Consider the following 19,739-nt stretch of genomic DNA (forward strand, 5'->3'; position numbering starts at 1 on the left):
CATTAAAAGCCACTTGTCAGGACCATGACCTTTGTGTGTGAGACGTATGACTGTTCTTCTTCCCTCATCTTAACTCTCTCACTGCTTGGATGCCTGTTACTCGATTCGTTATTTTTATTCTCTGTTATGTTGCAATTTTCATTTTTATTTTTTTATATTTTCTGGTCTGAGAATTGAGATTTTGTGTCAATTTTTTGAGAAAGTGTGAATGAAAATGGATGGCTTGAGTAAGATTGTTTCAGGGGTGGTTAAGTGTTTTCTCTTCACACCTTCCAAGCATATAAGTTGCAAGCTGAGTAGCAAAGCCCCCTAAGGCACTTACGTAAGAAAATAAGATGAAGACCAACACACAGATCTGTGTTTAATATTGCGCGACTTGTGTAAATGGATTGTCCTTAAAGGACAACATAAGGATTCTGCAAGATGGACTTCTCCCAGTGGTCAGCAGTCCAAGACAAACACTGCAGGCTACAGGTAGTGGAAAAAATATAAGCACCTGGGACAATGCAGGACACCAAATGTACTGAAAGCAACAGTATCCACATAGGTGTGGCTCATGTGTTAATTAAGCACGAAATGTCCCATCACGCAAATAATAATTGCTTACACTTATATAGCCCTTATATGGACACACCATTCAAAGCACTTTACAGGTAATGGGGACTCCCCTCCACCACCACTAGTGTGCAGCCCCACCTGGATACACCAGAATGCTCACCACACATCAGCTATTAGAGGGGAGGAGAATAGTGATGAAGCCAGTTCATAGATTGGGGTTATTAGGAGGCCATGACTGGTAAGGGCCAATGGGGAATTTGGCCAGGACGCCGGGATTACACCCCCACTCTTTTCGAGAAACGCCCTGGGATTTTTAATGACCACAGAGAGTCAGGACCTCGGTTTTACGTCTCATCCAAAGGACGGCGCCTTTTTACAGTATAGTGTCCACATGTCCACTATATGGGGCATTGGGACTCACATAGACAGCAGGGTGAGCGCCCCCTTGCTGGCCCCACTAACACGTCTTCAAGCAGCAACCTTAGTTTTTCCCAGGAGGACTCCCATCCAGGTACCGACCAGGATCACACCTGCTGGGCTTCAGTGGGCTAAAATTATGTAGTCTAAAATTATGACTGACTTGTCTGTAAGACGAGACATCTAGATCATGTTTGAAAGAGGGATGACTGTTGTGATGCATTTGGCAAGAGCTTCAGTGACCAAGACAGCTCAACTTACTGATGTCTGCGTGGAAATCCAAGAGGATATCATCAACCACAGTCGGGCTGCAGCGTACAAATCGCTCATCACGCCTGGCAATGCAAGTTTGCAAAGAGCACAAGCTGAGCAGTGTGGTCAGATGAGTCATTTTTACTATGTTTACGTGTGGCGCCAACCCGAATAAACCTGAAGAGCTTGATTCCAGCTGTGAAAGGTAGGTAGTTGTGATCGTCTTCTCCCCATGTTGCAGTATTTCCTTCCTGCCAAGAGGGGGGATGTCTTCCAGGATGACAACACCTCCATCCATAGATCAGGCGTGCTTCCTCAGTGGTTTGATGAGCGTGATACTGAGTATTTATGTAATGTTTTGGAATGATGCCCAACACTGAGCTGATTGACATACTCGTGGAAGAAAGGTGCTGCATCCCTCTTGGAGATTTCAAGACTTGAGTAAACCATGGCTCATACAGGCCATTCTAGCTGGACATGGTAGCCCAACACCATATTAAGTGACTGTAGATTGGTAGATTGCCGTTTCATTTTGTTTTCCCACTGCCAGTACTTTTTACTGCCTATGTTATAGAGCAAACACTTATTCTGTACATAGCAGACTAGTACTTCAGGGTGGCACTGTGGTGCAGTGATTAGCATTGCTGCCTCACAGCGCTGGGGCCTTGGGGTTCAATTCCTGGGGTGCTGTCTGCATGGAGTTTGTGTGGTCTCCCAGTACTCACGTGAGTGTCCTCCGGATGCTCCGGTTTCCTCCCACAGTCCGAAGACACACTGGTAGGCTAATTGGTTTCTGGGAAAATTGGTCCTGGTGTGTGTCTGCGTGTTCCCTACGATAAACTGGTATCCCATCCAGGGTGTATCCTGCCTTGCACCTGTTGCTTGCTGGGATAGGCTCAGGCTCAGGCTTCATTCATTCCTGAATTGAATGAAGTGGTTAGAAACAGCATGGATGAACTAGTATATCGCTGAGCGTGAAAGGGCAAACATTTGCTCGTCTCTGTGAAAACATCCTAGTATGTACGTCCTCAGAACAGATAAATGTTTATTCCATTCTGAAAAGAGAAGACAAGAAACACGATGTTTCAGCTGTGGAGCGTTCTTCAGGTGTGACACGTTGAGCCTAAATGTTTTTCTTATCTTTTCAGCATTGAATAAACCTTTACCTGTTCCTTTGCAGCCTACACATGCTGACAGCTACCTACTTGAACTTCTGTATGCACATCCTCAGCTCAGTTTCTGTAACAGAAATGATGTGCTCCCACCCTGTCCTGGAAGAGATGCAGCCCTTAAAGACTGAGGTTAAACCAGGACCCAGCAATGTCTCTTGGGGACGGTCCCAATTGTTACTTTTGGGGAAAGTAAATTCTAATAAAGATTCTGCTCAACTGGGGAAAAAAAAGGATTTGAATACTTGGCAGTGGTCTTGGTATCTCTGTTTAGTCAAGATGCATACAGTACCTTGTTTGTAAATATTGCAACTTGTATATTGTATGTTTATGTTATGTGTTGCTTACTGTGCGTATTGTATTATTAATAAATGTTTGTTTAAAAAAAAAGAAATAATGTGTTCCTGAGCACCTGAATTGCTACTTTCAGGTGATTTAGTGTAGTTCAAAAAGGTGTATTGACTCAAGGGGGGTAAATACTTGTGCAGTCAGTTATTTTCCGTTTTATATTTATCATAAATTTGGGCGTAGTTCAAGTAGGTAGCTGCGTCAGCATGCGTAGGCTACAAAAGGAACAAGTAAAGGTCTATTCCATGCTGAAAAGATAAGAAAAGAAACCCAGCATTTCGACACAATGTGTCACACCCGAAGAAGGCTCCACAACCGAAACGTTGTGTTTCTATTAATTTAGGAGTATCAGTAGATAAACTCTATTTTACCTTTGACATTAATGTGATTTGTGTCAACAGTTGGTGAAAAATCCCAATTGGATGCATGATGATTCCCTATTGAACCAACAAGATTTGGAAAAGCACAAGGGAGGTGAATACTTCTGATAGCTGCTGTATGTCCTGGGCTCAGCTCCTGTTACAGAGATGACCTGTGTTCCTGAGTGCCAGGATTGTTGATTTTAGGTGCATTAGTATGGTTCAAAAAGGTGTTGCCATAAATTACAGTAACAACCCCCCGTGGTTTTTGGCTTTGGTTTTTTGTTGAGGACTGTGGACTTGACTGTTTGCCAAAGAAACATTTTCAGTTCCTCCGTTGTTGTAGCTTTCAACAAAGAACTTCACTCATTTGGCTGACCTTATTGCCCTTCTGTGTAAACAGATACTCTCCAGGTCAAGACTGTAAATGAGACTTTGTTCTAAATTAACTGGCTAAATAGAGCAATAAAGAAATGTGCTTCCCAGGTTACCTGGGTGCCCAGACAGTCAAACCGAAGTAATGCGGTTGTTGACTGTGTAGCTCGTTTTCATAATCGTGGAAACTCATTTTCACAGTGCAACAGGCGTCATTAAAAAGTAGAGGATCCGGGCTTTCAAATAGAGTATGTTAAAGCATCTCAATGCTCGCTGGTATTTTCCTAACGGTGGGCTTGGCCTCTCGTTCTGCAATTGCAGTTCAAGCAAACCAACTCCACAGGCAGCTGCTGTTTCACAAGTTACCACACGGTGGCAACAAAGCTTCTTTTTTGAGCACAGAAAAAACATACTGAACCCAAGAATGAAAACCCGATTTCTGCGTAATCTATGATTTGTCATTGATTTTATTCGTTTGTGTGTGTTGTTGTTTTTTTTTTTTTCAATTAGTGTCAACATCATTCAGAGCATTTCCATTGAACACACTTCCACGATAAAAAAAAAAAATTGACGGCTCCTTTAAATACAATGGCTTCCTTCTTTGCCTTTAATATAATTGGTCTATTTTGGCTTGGCTACCTCACGCAGGGACTATAGTCAAATAGCTAAAACTTCAGTAAGCGTCCATCCGTCCAAACGCTGCACTGCACCACACACCGGGGATCTGTGGAGAAGAGGGTCGGGAGTAAAAGCATTTCCACAAGATTGTAACTCCATGAAAAATGCTTAAATTTGGCTTAACAGTTGTCCGACAGTAAGTACAGTCCCTCAGTGAGCAGCTGCTCAGAGGAAATGCACACAGTTTCAGAGGTTAAGAGGATCCGGCGTGAACGTTCAGCTCGATTAGCTTCCTTAGGTGAACCAGAAATAGGCGCAGAGGAACTACTGTAATATTGCATTTCGGGATCTCCTTTTAAAATTGAAAATGAATTTGTAAAAAAAAAAAGCCCCCATCCCCCCAAAAGAAGGATATCCAACGCAAATTGATGAAAGCGATAATACTTAAATCGTATGCATGGGTTAACAACATTGGGTTGGTATTGTACGTGTTGGAGTCTTTGTACTGTAGGAGCCGCATGACAAACCTCAACGTTGCTGTGAAATGTTACACGCTGTAAGGTCAAATGAATGTCCTGTTTTAAAATGAATGACAGGTTGTCAAACCGGTGGCATTTTGGTCTGCTACTCACTACGTAGAATGGAAGTTCTTCCGAAATGTGGAGCTGGCTGCATATATATATACTGTATATATTTTGTGTTATTTCCTTACCGACTATTCATTGAGGAGTTTCATTCTGTTTGACCTCAAACAATTGCGATGGTATGCTAAACCGAAAACGAATGCAAAATCTGAATAAACGTGAGGAGATTTGAAAGGCCGTTGCTTGGTTTCAGTATGTAAAAGTAATGAGGCGGTTATTTTAAAACAAATGTACAATGTTAAAGCATAGTTTTACGCTAGAGGGAAAAACGGAAGGCTGTTATTTTTAATTACTGTCTTCCTTATATATAATCTGAGAATGATTTATTCGTGAGGTTCATCGACATTTTAATGTTCCACGACTGGAACTTTAAACTATAGGACTTTTAAATGATCTTTCACATTACAAAAAGATCCTGTTATAAATTAATGGGTGATTCAGTGATTTTAAACTCGGAATTCCCGTATAGGAGATAATGATGGAGTCGGTAAGGAAATGAGTCTTAATTTAGCTGGCAGTAGAATTAATAAAATCTTCTGTTGACCTGTTTTTCTGTCCTATCATTTTCTCTTAGTGGCGAAACAAGGTACAATAAGGAGAGACTGCTGCAAGGTAATTGTAGTTTTAATATTATAATATTTTTTCTAACTTTTGCTCTTGGGGAAATTTGTGTAGTAAATGTGTAGTAGAGACTTTTGGGGGATTAGCGGCCGATTATCATGGATATGACGACTTCTACGTGAGGAAATATCAGATTATCAGATTCTATAGCATGTTGAGGGTGGAGTACCCGTTATGACATCAGTATAACTAATCACTTAAGCCTATTCGCTGATTAATTGAAAGTTGTCTTTACCGGAGATGTCCTCTAAATTACTGTTTGTAGCTTTCAGACTGCAGTAGTTGGAACTATCCTCCAGCCACAGTAGAATCCATTCTGTTGCACCCAAGAATATGAATGAAAGCTGAGACAATAATCTGCAATTCTGGATAAGTAGTCTTGTAGTTATAGACGTTTCTGTAGACATGGGTTTCATTTCAGTCAACAACCATTTCCCCCCCCCCTGATGTCCTCCTCTGGTGCCATAACAGAGACAGGACAGTGGCATTGCAACCCTACAAGTTGTGTGAGAATGTCCTACCCCCAAGCTACAGTATCTGTCCTTACCAACTGTCCTTACCACCTTTTACAGGTGCGCTACCGAAAGTGTGCTCACGTGTGGTATTACAGTGTGGTTTGGCAGCAGCTCGTTGTCTGACCGGAAGGCGTTACAGGGGGTGATCAGGTCAGCCCAGTCCATCATTGGAGTACAGCTCCCCTCTATTTCTGACATTTTTACAACTCACTGTCTCAGGATGGAAGGCTGGATCGCTAAGGATACCAGTCATTTTTTTTCCTCTCCCCTACCCTCTGGTAAGCGTTATAGGACTATAAAGGCATGAACATCCAGGTTCAGAGACAGTTTCTTCCGACAGGCTGGCAGATTACTGAACTCTACCCCCCACCCCTGGCTCCCACTGATGTTTTGTTCTTTAAGCTGTATGTTATATAACTTGTTGCTGCTCCTGATGCTCTGTGTTTATGTTTTTGGTGTTTCCCTAATGTCTTTGTATTGGAGCATACGTGCAAATCAGCATTTCATTGCACTTGTGCAGATGACAATAAACTGAACTGAACTGATAGCTGCGTTGCCAGGGCTGGGGAATGTGCACAACTTGGTGATGGCAAGTAGTTCCACATTGTTGTCGAACGCATCAGCGACGTAGGCTTGATCGATACCACAGTCTCCCCTGGAACCTTTGCTTGTCTTTTGCTGTAAAAATAAGAAACTTTAAAAAACTTTCTATCTAAATGGAAACGACAAGTGGAAACTCTCAAAGTTTTCTGACTGAGGACAGTATCTATTGCCCTGTAATGAACTGGCATCCCATCCTGGGTGTATCCTGCTTTGCGCCCATGACTTGCCAGGGTAGGCTCTGGTTCCCCTGCGATGTTGAATTGGATAAAGTGTTAGAAAATGGATGGATGGACAGTATCTAGTGCTGCTATTGTGTGGGCAGTGTTCTGGCAAAACCTTAGGATCAAAGTCTCAAACCCATTGTATGGTCGTTGTATTATTTGCTTTTAACTTAAAGTGCACGTCATGCAGCGCTATTCGCATTATGCCCATGCTGTCGCAAGGATGTGATCCTTGTAGGATCCATCCTGCTTTTCCGACACGGTCGCACGCTCATCAAAGTTTTCCCCCTTAATTCAGATAATGAGGGATTCTCACTTCTCTTCTTGATGTGCTGTATAGTCGGGCTGTTGATACGTAATGCCTGCCACAAGTCACCCAGGTGGGTGCTGCACGTCAATTTTGGATGAAGTGGGTCTTCTGTATGTCAGCAGTTTTGGAATCCTTCAGGATGAAAAGTGCAATCAGATGAAGACTGTAAGTTAGTTATCAACTGCTTTGTTGGCCTCTTTTGTTGCTTGTGCTCGGGAGAATTTTCTGAAGGTATGTTTTTGACCAATTCCCTAAACAGGCCAGAAAGAAATCTTTGTGGATCAGTTTCCACCGACAAATCGTGTTTTGTCTTCTCAGCAGTGGATGGGGGACATAAGCCCATTAAGTTTACTTCTAGCTCTGAATAGAGCAGGGTGACCAAAAAGTGTGTTATCCTCATAAGCTACTATCAGGCAGGTTTATGGGTCACCCTTAAATCATCAATCTTGGATCAGTTGTATGGACAAGCACATGATTTGTGCAATTATGAACATATCCACATCTTGTAAGTCTGAGCACAGTTGATGAGTGACGTTTTGGCCTCTCTGGGTCTGGAATCTTAATGTTCCAGACGATCTTAACGTTGTTAAACTGGTTGCTAACCGCTGTGCTTTTTACTGCTCTTGTCACTTAAGGTCAGGGTGTGGATGAGCCGTTGTCTGCACTGGGGGTGAGGCAAGCAGAAGCCGCAGGTCAGTACCTCAAGGATTTGAAGTTCACGAATGTGTTCTCAAGTGATCTGCAGCGTGCCAAGCAGGTGAGTAAGAAACATGCAATGCTTTTTATGTGCAATAGAGAAGCTCCCTTGAAACGCAAACAGGTTTTGTAGCACTGATATGTACTAAGTCTCTAAGGAGGCTCAAATATAGAGTTTTATTAATGTATAGGTGGGCTTAAACAGTTAAATACTCAGGTTTATAGGTTCTCTGATCAAATATGAGGAACTCTCAGCTTAATGAGTAGATTCTCTTTGGCAAGCAATGTGTTCTTGACTTGGAACAGTATGCGACAGATGTCTGTCAACTGTTCTGGCCACGATACTCCTTAGGGATTGAACAAATGCTGGTCAATCTCAAACATTGAGATATCAACGTATGTATGCAAGATTCATTCATGTGAATACTATATAGATATTTAAGACTGGCGTTTTTTTTTATTACAGGACTCAGTTGTCTTCCGTTACAAGCTATGCATTGTTTTGAGTAATAGTCACTGACTTTCGGGAAGTCAGGATCAGAACTCATCACATGCAAGGCTGTCGCAATTTCTTACTATCTGATGTGGGTGTTTTGCAGCTGTAGGAATTAAAGTTTTTGAATAGAGAAATTACTTTTATATACTACAACAGTGTATCTTTAATAAAATATGTTTAAATAGAACAGTCATCTGAAATTTCCTCAAAGATGAATTGTGAGAGATGCCTCTGTAAAAAAAGTGAAAAGACAAAATCCCCAATCTTTGGAACTGTAATCTATATTTTTAAGTACTTTAAGTGCAGCCAGTCTTAGCATCTCTGTTAATTCCATGAAGTCTCATCAATGAAATGTGTTAGAATTTGTCCAAAGGTTTAATTGAGTTCTCATCTCATTGCTTGCTGGTACTGAAGTCTTAAGTATTAAATGCAACATTCTTTTACTTTAAGTGTTTCGATTTCATATACATTCTTCCTGTATAAAAATAATTGATGCCTCAGACTAAATACTTAGGTCTACTCTTTATTAGGGGTGTGAGTTAAGGCTGCTTGTATCTTAAAAAACACATGTATGTTTAGTGGGTACACGAGGCACACATTTTAAGACAAAAATATTTCTGTATGTTGAACGTAGTTTTAAGTCAGGCAGACAAGTTGCTGTACAACAGCCCAGGTTTGTATGCCTACATTTTAAATAACTTCTGCTGGTTTTCTAATTTGCATATCCTTCATCATCACAATGGTAATTATGGGGAAAATGTGTCTTGTAAAACATATCGCCACAGGATCTCTGGTTGTGCTCCATCTCCTTCCTCACATTAATTTAAATTGACTCCTCGCGTCCATGTTGCTCTGATGAAAAACCTTTTACCTCCTTTTAGTAAACAGGGTTCCTACAGTACATGCCCCGGAAAATCTGTAAATATAGAAAACTTCAGTTCCAGGATGGAAAGTAAAGATTTAGGTAGCAGAGTGCTATTTGTATCTGCGTAAGTGCTGTTAATGCCTGCCTAGAACAACTAACTTATTTAAATATGCGTAACTGTCACGGAAACTGGGCTTTGACGTGATGTGAGAAGCCTGGTAGAGTTTCCATTCACAGACGGTTGTGAGGTGTTATGCCAGAGACCCTGGAATAGTGCAGAAGCTGTCCTAGTGCTTTAGTTTTCCACGTTAGCAGGTCGGGCAGCGTGGTAAAGGGCTTAAAGTTTAATTACGCCTCTAAACGGTATAGTCCTTTAAAGATTTTTAAGAAATAAAAAATGAAGTATTTTGGCCTTTTTTCATCCTGTTCTTAGATAAGTTGTCAGAATTTGAAATGTGGTTGTGAAGAAGGCGCTGTCAAAAGCATTTTGGTGCCTGTATATACCTACAAAATCTGAATGTTAACCTTAAAGGGACACCACACAAGGATTAGCTATTAGCAAAATTTCCTTTGGGTTACTCCAAACAATAATTAGTTGGCTTATCTGTTTTTGACTTTCATTAGTCTGTTTGCAGGGATATATTGTGGAAAGGCAGATTCTTTTTTCTGCCGCTAGTAATTATTCACCATGGTACAAACAGCAATTTGCCAGAAAATGTATTTTATACTTACTACAGCAGCACCACTGTCATTCAAATTGCAAGAAACATCTGTAAGTAGTGTGCTGTAGAGGAAACTGTGTTCCATTATACGGAAGTATGTTTCAGATTAAATTCCAAATAATAATAGAAAAATGAAAGCATAAAAAAACTTAAATGTATGTTCAATATAATGAAATGACATTTCTTCTTGTAATGAAAGAGTATACATCAAAGATACTGCATTTCTGGCTACAGATCTCTACTGCTGTGACCCAGTGAGCTTAGATAAAAGCTTTTAATCTATTTTATCCAATATATTGTAGATGTACTATGATATTTCTGAAATCATGGGATTTCTTGTTGAATTATTTGCAGTGTATGACTTCTCATTAAAGTAGCTGGTTAGCATTTGTCAGTCTTGATTTGTATTCTAGATTTATTTATCTTTACTAAAATACTTACTGACGTATTCATTGGGCGGGCGCAATGATATATAAAAAGTGTCTTTATGTTGGTATTTGAAAAAACTCGCCAAATATCTTCAAGATTCATCTTCAAGAAGCCTTTAGAGCAACCATCGAGGTAGCATTTAAACTCATAGGAATGACAGACTGAAACAAATAAACCTTTTTAGATAAAGTGAACGCAGCAGACTTCTTGAAAATGACCATTGAAACACCCACCAGAGGGCACAAGTGGAAATTACGTAAAAGTACATTTTAAACCTAAGAATAGGAGGCAATTCTTTATACAAAGCGTTGTGGGAGTGTGGAACAAGCCCTGTCGGCTAAATGAGATCCTTGGATCAGTAAGCTGTTAACTTCCTACCAGGCCAGAAGGCCCTCTTGTTAGTAACTTTTCTTATGTTCTTATGTTTTGTGCATAAAGATATGTTTTAAGGAATAGCAGTTTATATTAGGCCAGACCTGTTCTAGAATTCCCCACAATGCAAAACAATGCATGAGGGGGAATACACCCCTGGACTCCAACAAGAGGCTGAGAGTATTGACCAGTTATTTATGCACACATAAATAACCTGCCTCCTCTTTCCAAATTCTTGATTTGATCCCTAAACAGCCCAGAAATAGTTCAACTAAAGAAACTCTTAAAATAAAGTATGAAACTATAAAAGAAAGTATAGGTTTTATGGGAAAGTTTGATAGAATAAACATCTCCAGAGTTTTCTTAATACAGGCTTCTTAATACTGGGTGAACAATTGAAATATGGAAGTAATAGTTCACAATGAACTAGCGACATTAATTCACTCTTTTAAGATAAGAGTTAATTCAATTTAAGATAAAAGACAACTGTATATTCTAAGCCACAATAGGAACATTCATGTACATTTACAGTGTTTCGTTTGAGTGCCTTTATTGCATCATTTTGTAACCGCAGAGCTGTTCCTAATGGAAAGTGACTTTGATAAAAAAAGAAAGGAGTTTCTTGTAATTGTTGTTAATTTCTGGACTAGGAATAGATGAATCCTAAGAGAACCCAAGGTGTTTAATTTAAAGGACATTTTTAAAGGGCATTCTGTTGATTTTATGTGTCATTTCTGCCTTTCAGACAGCGGACATAATCATTCGGAAAAGCAGACACAGCCACGGTGTGGAAATAGTCTGCGATCACAGACTCCGAGAAAAAGTGAGCTTCACCCTTCATTTGTATTTTTTATATCAGTTATTTATTTTCTTGAAATAAAAAAAAATTAAAATAAGATGAACAGTCATATATATAGTCTGGACCTCCTGTAAAGATTGTCCCCTACTCGTGCTGTTATTTTGAAAGTAGTAGGATAACTTGTAGTACAGTCTTTGTGAACGTCAATGGAAACGTTGAGAGTAAAAAATGCTCAGTGTAAGTGATAGTCTTTTAAAGAAATAGTTCAGAGAAAGGTTTCTTGCAGAGGACTGAGCTCATAGTTTACTGCGCATCAGAATATTTACCACTTAAACCTTTAACAAATTTAGTTAATACTGTATCAGGAATAATTTTTGGAGCAGGTGTGCTGACATTTGATTGGACATACATGGGTAAATTAATTGGACTAATTAACATTTGTCATCAACAGAGCTGATCAACACAGGGCTGAGACTTTTAACACTAAACTATTCACATGTGTGGCTATTGTTAAAAGTAATACTAGCTGTATTGTATATCACTCACGCATGCTTTACACCAGTTAGCAATTACAGTCTTGCTGAATTCTCTCCTATTACTTGGATAGGGCCTGAAAAACAAAAACGTTTTGACTGGTCTCTGAGACATACAGTAGATGCCACCTGTTTTACCAAGTGCCAGCAGCCATATCGCCCTGCAACTCACTGGCACCCTGGCAACCCTCTGAAGCTCAGCAGGTGTGAGCCTGGTCAGTACCTGGATGGGAGACTTCCTGGGAATGCTAAGGCTCCTACTGAAAGAGGTGTTAGTGGGGCCAGCAGGGGGTGCTCACCCTGTGGTCTGTGTGGGTCCTAATGCCTCAGTATAGTGACAGGGACGCTATACTGTAAAAGGGCTGGAAAAATCCCAGGGTGTTTCTCAAAGAGAGTAGGGGTGTTCTGTTTCCTGGCCAAATTTCCCATTGGCCTTTACCAATCATGGCCTCCCCATAATCCCCATCTCTGAACTCTGTTTTCCTCCCCACTGGTAGCTGGTGTGTGGTGAGCGTACTGGCTCACTATTGCTGCCGTCGCATCATCCAGGTGGGGTACACATTGGTGGTTGTGGAGGAGAGTCCCTACTACCTGTAACGCGCTTTGAGTGGAGTGTCCAGAAAAGCGCTATATAAGTGTAAGGAATGATTAAGTGCATCCCACAAATATTCAGTGTAACAAATTGGATCCTGTTTATTTTTCTTTCTTGATTTTCGCCACACTTGTCATTCAAAAAGTTAAATCGCCTGCATCCAGTCAGCTCGCTCACTAAAACAGGCTATTTATGGGTTACAAGTAATAGGTTTATTCCATGCCGAAAAGAGAAGAAAGAAAACACAACATTTCAGTCGAAACGTTGTGTTTTCTTTCTTCTCTTTTCAGCATGGAAGAAACCTATTACTTGTTCCTTTGCAGCCTACGCACACTGACGCAGCGACCCACCCGATTTATCGGTTATGCAACAGTCACTTCAGAGTATCACAGTGAGTCAGAAGCACGCAAAAGAATGACACCAAAACCTTCATTTGTTTCAGCTAGATTTTATTCCAGAGATGCCGTTAGCAGTGCGTTAGTGAAGCCCGTGTATGACGTGTGTCGTTCCTTTGCAGAGCTTTGGGATCGCGGAAGGGAAGCCAGTGAACGAAATGAAGAATATGGCCAAAGCAGCAGGCCAGCAATGTCCACACTTCACTCCTCCGGGGGGGGAGACCCAGGAACAGGTAATAATAATAATAATTAATAATAACTGCTTACACTTATATAGCGCTTTTCTGGACACTCCACTCAAAGCGCTTTACAGTTAATGGGGACTCCCCTCCACCACCACCAATGTGCAGCATCCACCTGGATGATGCGACGGCAGCCATAGTGCGCCAGAACGCTCACCACACATCAGATATCAGTGGGGAGGAGAGCAGAGTGATGTAGCCAATTCAGAGAGGGGGATTATTAGGAGGCCATGATTGGTAAGGGCCAACGGGAAATTTGGTCAGGACGCCTGGGTTACACCCCTACTCTTTTCGAGAAACGCCCTGGGATTTTTAATCACCACAGAGAGTCAGGACCTCGGTTTTACGTCTCATCCGAAGGACAGCGCCTGTTTACAGTATAGTGTCCCCGTCACTATACTGGGGCATTAGGACCCACATGGACTGCAGGGTGAGCGCCCCCTGCTGGCCCCACTAACTCCTCTTCCAGCAGCAACCTTAGTTTTTCTCAGGAGGTCTCCCATCCAGGCACTGACAAGGCTCACATCTGCTTAGCTTCAGTTGGTTCTATAATCTGCTCATCTCGGGGAAGTGGCAGTAGAGAGGAGGACAGTAATTGGCTTCTTTTTTTATTTTTACTGTTCTCTCGCTCGGGAAAGGCTGCCACTGACTGGAGTCAGCCTCCATCCCTGCATGTTTGGTAAGGCTTCTGGGAGTCTATCCCAGAAGCCGCAGGTGCACAATCAAGAGCAGGACCACTCTGGCCCCTTTGCTGGGACGTCTCAGTGTGTTGGAAGAGTCTTGGCAAAAGAGATCATTTGAAATAATTTTGACCAGCTTGTCTTTTGAGAGGTGGTAGAAAACTGGAGCACCCAGCTAAAAACCCATGCAAATGTGGGAGAACATGCAAACTCCATACAGACCAGTGCCCAAGCCACGGACCTTGGAACCATTAGGAAATTGTGCTAACCACCATTTGACTGTGGTTTCTTTATTGTAGTAATAGACTTAAAATTGTACAACACAAGGCACAGATCTAAAATAATCAGCCATTCTTATAGTGTCTGTTGCTCTGAATAATATACAAACCCTTAAAATAGTGCATATGTAAACTTCCAAATAATAAAAAAAAACGGTTTTCTGTGCACTTTGGGGGGGTGGGGGTGCTTAGCAGGATTCACCACAAGATGGCGATATGCAACCAAGAAAGCTAAATACAGCCTAACCAGCCTGAATTTGTACACTCTTTATGTGTAATTTGTTCATTTCATATGGAAAGCAAGATCTCTTCTCTATATTTATGCTGAAGAATTTATATATTGAGTAACTGAAGGGGACACCTAGGTAATAGAGAGGAAGCTTTTGAAACAGTATACACAAGTGTAAGCGCAGCCATATTGTGAGCACCCAATTATAGAAAGCAGTGATACAGCTGCCGTTTATAGTATGGTAATTGATACAGTTTTTCCTTTTTAATCCTAGTTTAATACCGAAACGCAGTGCACTTTCTGCGTCCTCTCCCCTGTTAGAAAACTAGAAGAAATCATTTTGAAACGGTTCAAGGAAACCAGGGGATTTGCTTGTTACGGGCCCTCATATGGTTTCGTCTTGGGCACAGGAGCCTCGACTACATGACGGGTACATCCCAAAGGATAAATCCCATGCTTATGCTCACAGAGAGGAGGGAAGTGAAATATAGTCATGTGTCGCTTCAGCCCGTAAGTTTCATCACTGATGCTGCTGCTTTGGTGGAGCGGCGGCTCTGTGGCTAAAGATCTATGCCTGTTCCTGGAAGGTTGCCAGTTCGTATCCCGCGGCCGGCAGAGGAATCCTTCTCCGGTGGGTCCCTGAGTAAGGCCCTTAACCCCAGCTGCTCCAGGGGCGCCGTATAAATAACTGACCCTGCGCTCTGACCCCAAGCTTCTCTCCCTGTGTGTCTCATGGAGAGCAAGCTGGGGTATGCGAAAAGACAAATTTCTAATACAAGAAATTGTATACGGCCAATAAAGTGATCTTATCTTCCGCGAAAACGATGCGCATCACTGGACATGGCGGTGAGGCCTTGTTGTGGTTTGGTTTGGCTTTTTCAGGTGAGGTCCCGGGTGAGAGATTTCGTGCAGTCCCTGTGCCAGCAGATGTTGTCGGAGCACCTTTCCCAAAGTGGCCGCCAAGGGGCCCCAGAGGGGCAGATAACGGTGCCCGATGAGGAAGCCCCCCGCCCTGAGGGGCTCCCTGCGGACGGACTCCTGGGCCCGCTACCCCACGCCCTCGTGGTCAGCCACGGCGCGTACATGAGGGACACGATGAAGTACTTCGTGGAGGAGCTGCAGTGCGCTCTTCCCCCCCACCTCAAGATGTCCCAGGTCTTCTCTGCCTGCCCCAACACGGGGATGTGCCGTTTTGTCATCACTGTGCGCCGCGGGGAGAAGCTGCTGCCGGCGGCCCAGTGCGTCTTTATCAACAGGACTGATCACCTCGAAGCCCTTCGTGAGGAAAAATAGCTGAGTGTTCAAACTCGGAGGCCCATCTGTTAGCGGCCGGTAAACAAGCACGGAAACAGTGTGGGTTAGACTTTTGAAATTCAGAGTGCCCTCAGATTAGTTGGCCACCCCCTATTAAAATCCGTCCGCTACCTTTTCGATGATACAGCACTTTCCCATTCTGCTCAACGGTGGGTTCTTGTGTAATTCAAGAGTCCCCTTGGCACAGTATTAACACCTCCATGTTTTCTGGGTTGGTTTAGCGTACCCCAGTGGAAACAAGATTACAGGATGACTAAACTAGGAGTCTTCTGAATGAAATATTTGACCCTTTTCACAGGAGTGCCAATATAGAAACAAACCGACTCTAAAAATGAAATTAAAGCCTGAATGAAGCTGCACAGTTCCGTCCACGGCCCAGGCGCAGTTATTTCCATCAAATTCAAAAGCAATCTTGTTGTAAAATCCTAAATCTTAAAGTGTTTTCCCACTGCTTCCTGGAAATACTTGGAGGTATTGTCATGGAGTATAAGTTAGGGTGTCTTGATGTTAAACTGGCTGCTTAACATAGAGCCAAGTGATTAAGTTATTTTTATCATATGGTTGGTTTTAATGTCTTCCCAGTGTGTTTTTATCACATTCTTAATAATCGGGAGTTATGCACTACAAAACAAAGGGCCCTATTCACAAAGCTTTTTTTTTTTCCCCAAACACTAGATTTACCATAATTGCTTAGAAAAATGATTTCAGAAAAGAAAAATGATCTCAACTACAGTACTTCTAGGAAAACTGTTGTTAAAAGATGTGGAATCTTGTTAAACCCCATTGAGATCTTTTCCGATGAAAATAGCATGTGTGTACAGTAGCAGACCTAAATATTGGCATTCTCCATCTCCAATATCATGATTTTTTAAGTATCTTAAATATGTTTAGCATCAAAATAAACTCGTCACTCTATGTGTGTTTAAACATTGTGATTCAGTTTGTGATCAAGATCTAACTTTTGTTATTACAGTAAACCTTTGGTTCAGCGAATCTCTCTTTAACAGTCTTTAGATTTAACAGACAAAATTTACTAACGAGGGATTTCGTCTATAAAATCAGAAATGTTCCCCACAATAACAGGTAAGGTGTATGGCAATTGGTATAGGGATTTGTGAATTGCTCATGATAGGTGGTGTGTTTGTGCTTTAGTGAATTGTTAAACGATCATTTTAAAAAATATACGTTGAATTTCTACCAATATGTAGAGTTTAAGGCATATCCCTAGAGGTGTACTGTAGGTCAGTTGCTTGCAATTTGTGTTTGTGTTTTTTATGTTTTAGGGAATTTTATAGAATATAATAATATGAAATAAAGATATAATTGTATCTTTATGATGAAAAAGGCATGGGAACAATTTTCATTGACTGTGTTGCAATTGCAATTGTTATAAACATTTGTAAAAAAAATTCAGAAAGTATATATACATAATGTGTTTTAGGATTAATAAATGTCATTCATAATTTAATGGACATTCAGCAAAAACAGACACCACCATAAGTCCTTTAAACTGAGGGTTTACTGTAATATCCAATCAATCTACAGTATAGGTTATTACAGTTGTCACACTGATAACATTTAATCTATTCCATTTACGAACCTTTCATTACTGCCTTTCACACCCCTAATTTAGAGCATTCCCATATGGTTTAAAAGCACTACAGTATTACATTTAATACATTGTAATGAATTAAGTATTGAATACAATTGCTTGGAGATGGAGAATGCCAGTGTTTATATCTATAACTGCATTTAGCATGTATTAAAAAATTATTAAATTCCACCCAGCTCTAAGCAAAACTTCCACTGGGGAAAGCACATTTTACTGTTTTTGTTTCCTTCATGGAAAAAACTTTTAACCTGTACCAGACATTTTAATTTAATAAACTTTTATTAAAGTAATGTTTTTCCCTTTAGTGTTTTATGGGAGGGAGCAGAGAGGAGGTGTTGGTATGTCTAGTGGGGAGACAATGGAGATTTCCTTAATAATCTAAAGCAAATATGCTAAGCTATTATTGCAGACCATGTTATCTAAGCCAATTGAGACGACTGTTAAATCTTTTCATAATGTGAGCTGCTCTGCAGTTTTTGTTCACATCGAGCAATTTAAATCAAAGTTTGCTTAGAATGAACCTGCTAGTAGCTATTCACAGTGACTTGGGTCTACAGAATGTGTTTAAATCCGTCTCTTCTGTGATGCCAAAAAGATTCCATCTGCGAACTGTGAATTACATCATCAGCCCCCGAAACACACATATGTTTAAATTGACTTTCACAAAAAGGAGATGTGTAGCAGGGAGTACGTGGGAAATATTATGAATTTTAAGGCCGAATAATCACATAGTTCAGAAAAGCCTTCCTAATGAATTTGTAGTGGTAAAGGTATTTGATGATCTTGACAGTTTAATGTGGTTTTGTTTTTCTTTTTCTTATATCTCCTAGTTTGCCCATCTCTTCAGAACCAGTTAGATACTTTATTGATCCCGTGAGGGAAATTGCAGTGCAACAGCAGCTCAGCAGAGTGTAACGAAATGTTACAATAATATAACAATACAATACATGCAATACAGTCAGTAAAGTCAAATTCGATATAGAAGAAAATTGTGTCTAGCAAACATAACGTAGTGTCCATAGTTACCATTAGTAGAAAACCTAGTATATTCAGAAATACATGTATTAGGTACTGTATATAATGTTTTCAGGTGTAAACAGTTTATTTTTCTTAATGCTTTTAGATTCATTTTTCAGGCACACAGTATTCAGAAAAGCTATTTGACTGCAGGATGCAAAAGCCAATGTCAAAACAATTCAGAGCAGAGAAAACAAGAAGAGAGAGTGGTAAAAAATGATCTACATGTGAAGGTTACAGTATAACGATTATACTACATTTTATTCCAAAGTATTATATGCCTATACGTACTATAAGGAAACAATCATTGATGTTCAGGTGGTTAGTGTAAAACCAATGGCAATGCCAGTCACAGACTAATAGATGTTATGGAAGAAGACCTAAAAAATCAAAAATACTTTGGGAATCAAATAATGTTACTATTGTGGAGTTATAAATTATAACTTCTGTTCCTGTGACTTACAGGTTTTATCTTTGACCTCTGCTCTTTACAATTCTTAACAACCCAGAATTACATTGCATCATCATACAGCACCTTTTGGGAGTAATGCTGCTGTTGGATTTTTTTGTTTCACCTTCTGTATTTGTCCCTTGTAACCCGAAGACTCACAGACTCCTATTTAAAAACCTTATGGAAATTAATCTCCAAAGTAAAAAATGCAATACACTGTACATATTGTTAGATACCCAAGAGATTGTCGGTATTACATTGTGACCCCAAAATAAACGTAGTAATCAAGATTAACAACGAGTACGTTTGTAAGGAAGAACAGGATAGATAAATTGAACTAAGGCCAAAAAATATTTTTTACTGGTATAAAATACATATTATTTGAGCTAAATTAACGCTTATTTGAAGCCCCTTAATGCATGGAGTCCTTGCTGTAAATGCAACTTTTCCGGCCTTGAGAAGCAACAGTGCTCGATTTTCACACATTGATGCTAGTTTGGTTTGACTTCAATGAAAATCAATAGCAACAGATGTGCTTACTACAACTGTTGGAGTGAATAAAGTGGGTGCAGTTCAGTAGCTCAGGGGCTCTAGTTACTTAGTTAATAATAATAATTGCTTACACTTTTCTGGACACTCCACTCAAAGCGCTTTACAGGTAATGGTGACTCCCCTCCACCACCAGTGTGCATCCCCCACCTGGATGATGCGACGGCAGCCATAGTGCGCCAGAACGCTCCCCACACATCAGCTATCAGTGGGGAGGAGAGCAGAGTAATGAAGCCAATTCATAGATGGGGATTTTTAGGAGGCCATAATTGGTAAGGGCCAATGAGAAATTTGGCCAGGATGCCGGGGTTGCAACCCTACTCTTTACGAGAAACGCCCAGGGATTTTTAATGACCACAGAAAGTCAGGACCTCGGTTTTGCGCCTCATCCGAAGGATGGCGCCTGTTTACAGTATAGTGTCCCTGTCACTATACTGGGGCATTAGGACCCATGTGGA

General features: G+C 40.8%; 1 protein-coding gene across 2 annotated transcripts; it reads left to right on the plus strand.

Annotated features, from left to right (window-relative positions):
- Positions 1–4,135: 4,135 nt before the first annotated feature.
- LOC148654494 (fructose-2,6-bisphosphatase TIGAR B-like) lies at positions 4,136–17,554 on the plus strand. Of its 2 annotated transcripts, none has more exons than XM_088646753.1 (6): positions 4,136–4,292; positions 5,315–5,352; positions 7,646–7,767; positions 11,336–11,413; positions 13,032–13,142; positions 15,221–17,554. In XM_088646753.1, exons 1-6 carry the CDS (start codon positions 4,261–4,263, stop codon positions 15,629–15,631), a joined length of 792 nt encoding a protein of 263 aa, XP_088502879.1. In that variant the 5' UTR covers positions 4,136–4,260; the 3' UTR covers positions 15,632–17,554. The 2 variants fall into 2 exon arrangements, with proteins under 2 accessions (XP_088502879.1, XP_088502878.1); XM_088646752.1 differs by lacking the exon at positions 4,136–4,292 and adding an exon at positions 4,344–4,571.
- Positions 17,555–19,739: the final 2,185 nt, after the last annotated feature.

This window comes from Lepisosteus platostomus, chromosome 9 (assembly GCF_059453375.1).
Source record: "Lepisosteus platostomus isolate fLepPlt1 chromosome 9, fLepPlt1.hap1, whole genome shotgun sequence".
NCBI classification, from domain to species: Eukaryota; Metazoa; Chordata; class Actinopteri; order Semionotiformes; family Lepisosteidae; genus Lepisosteus; species Lepisosteus platostomus.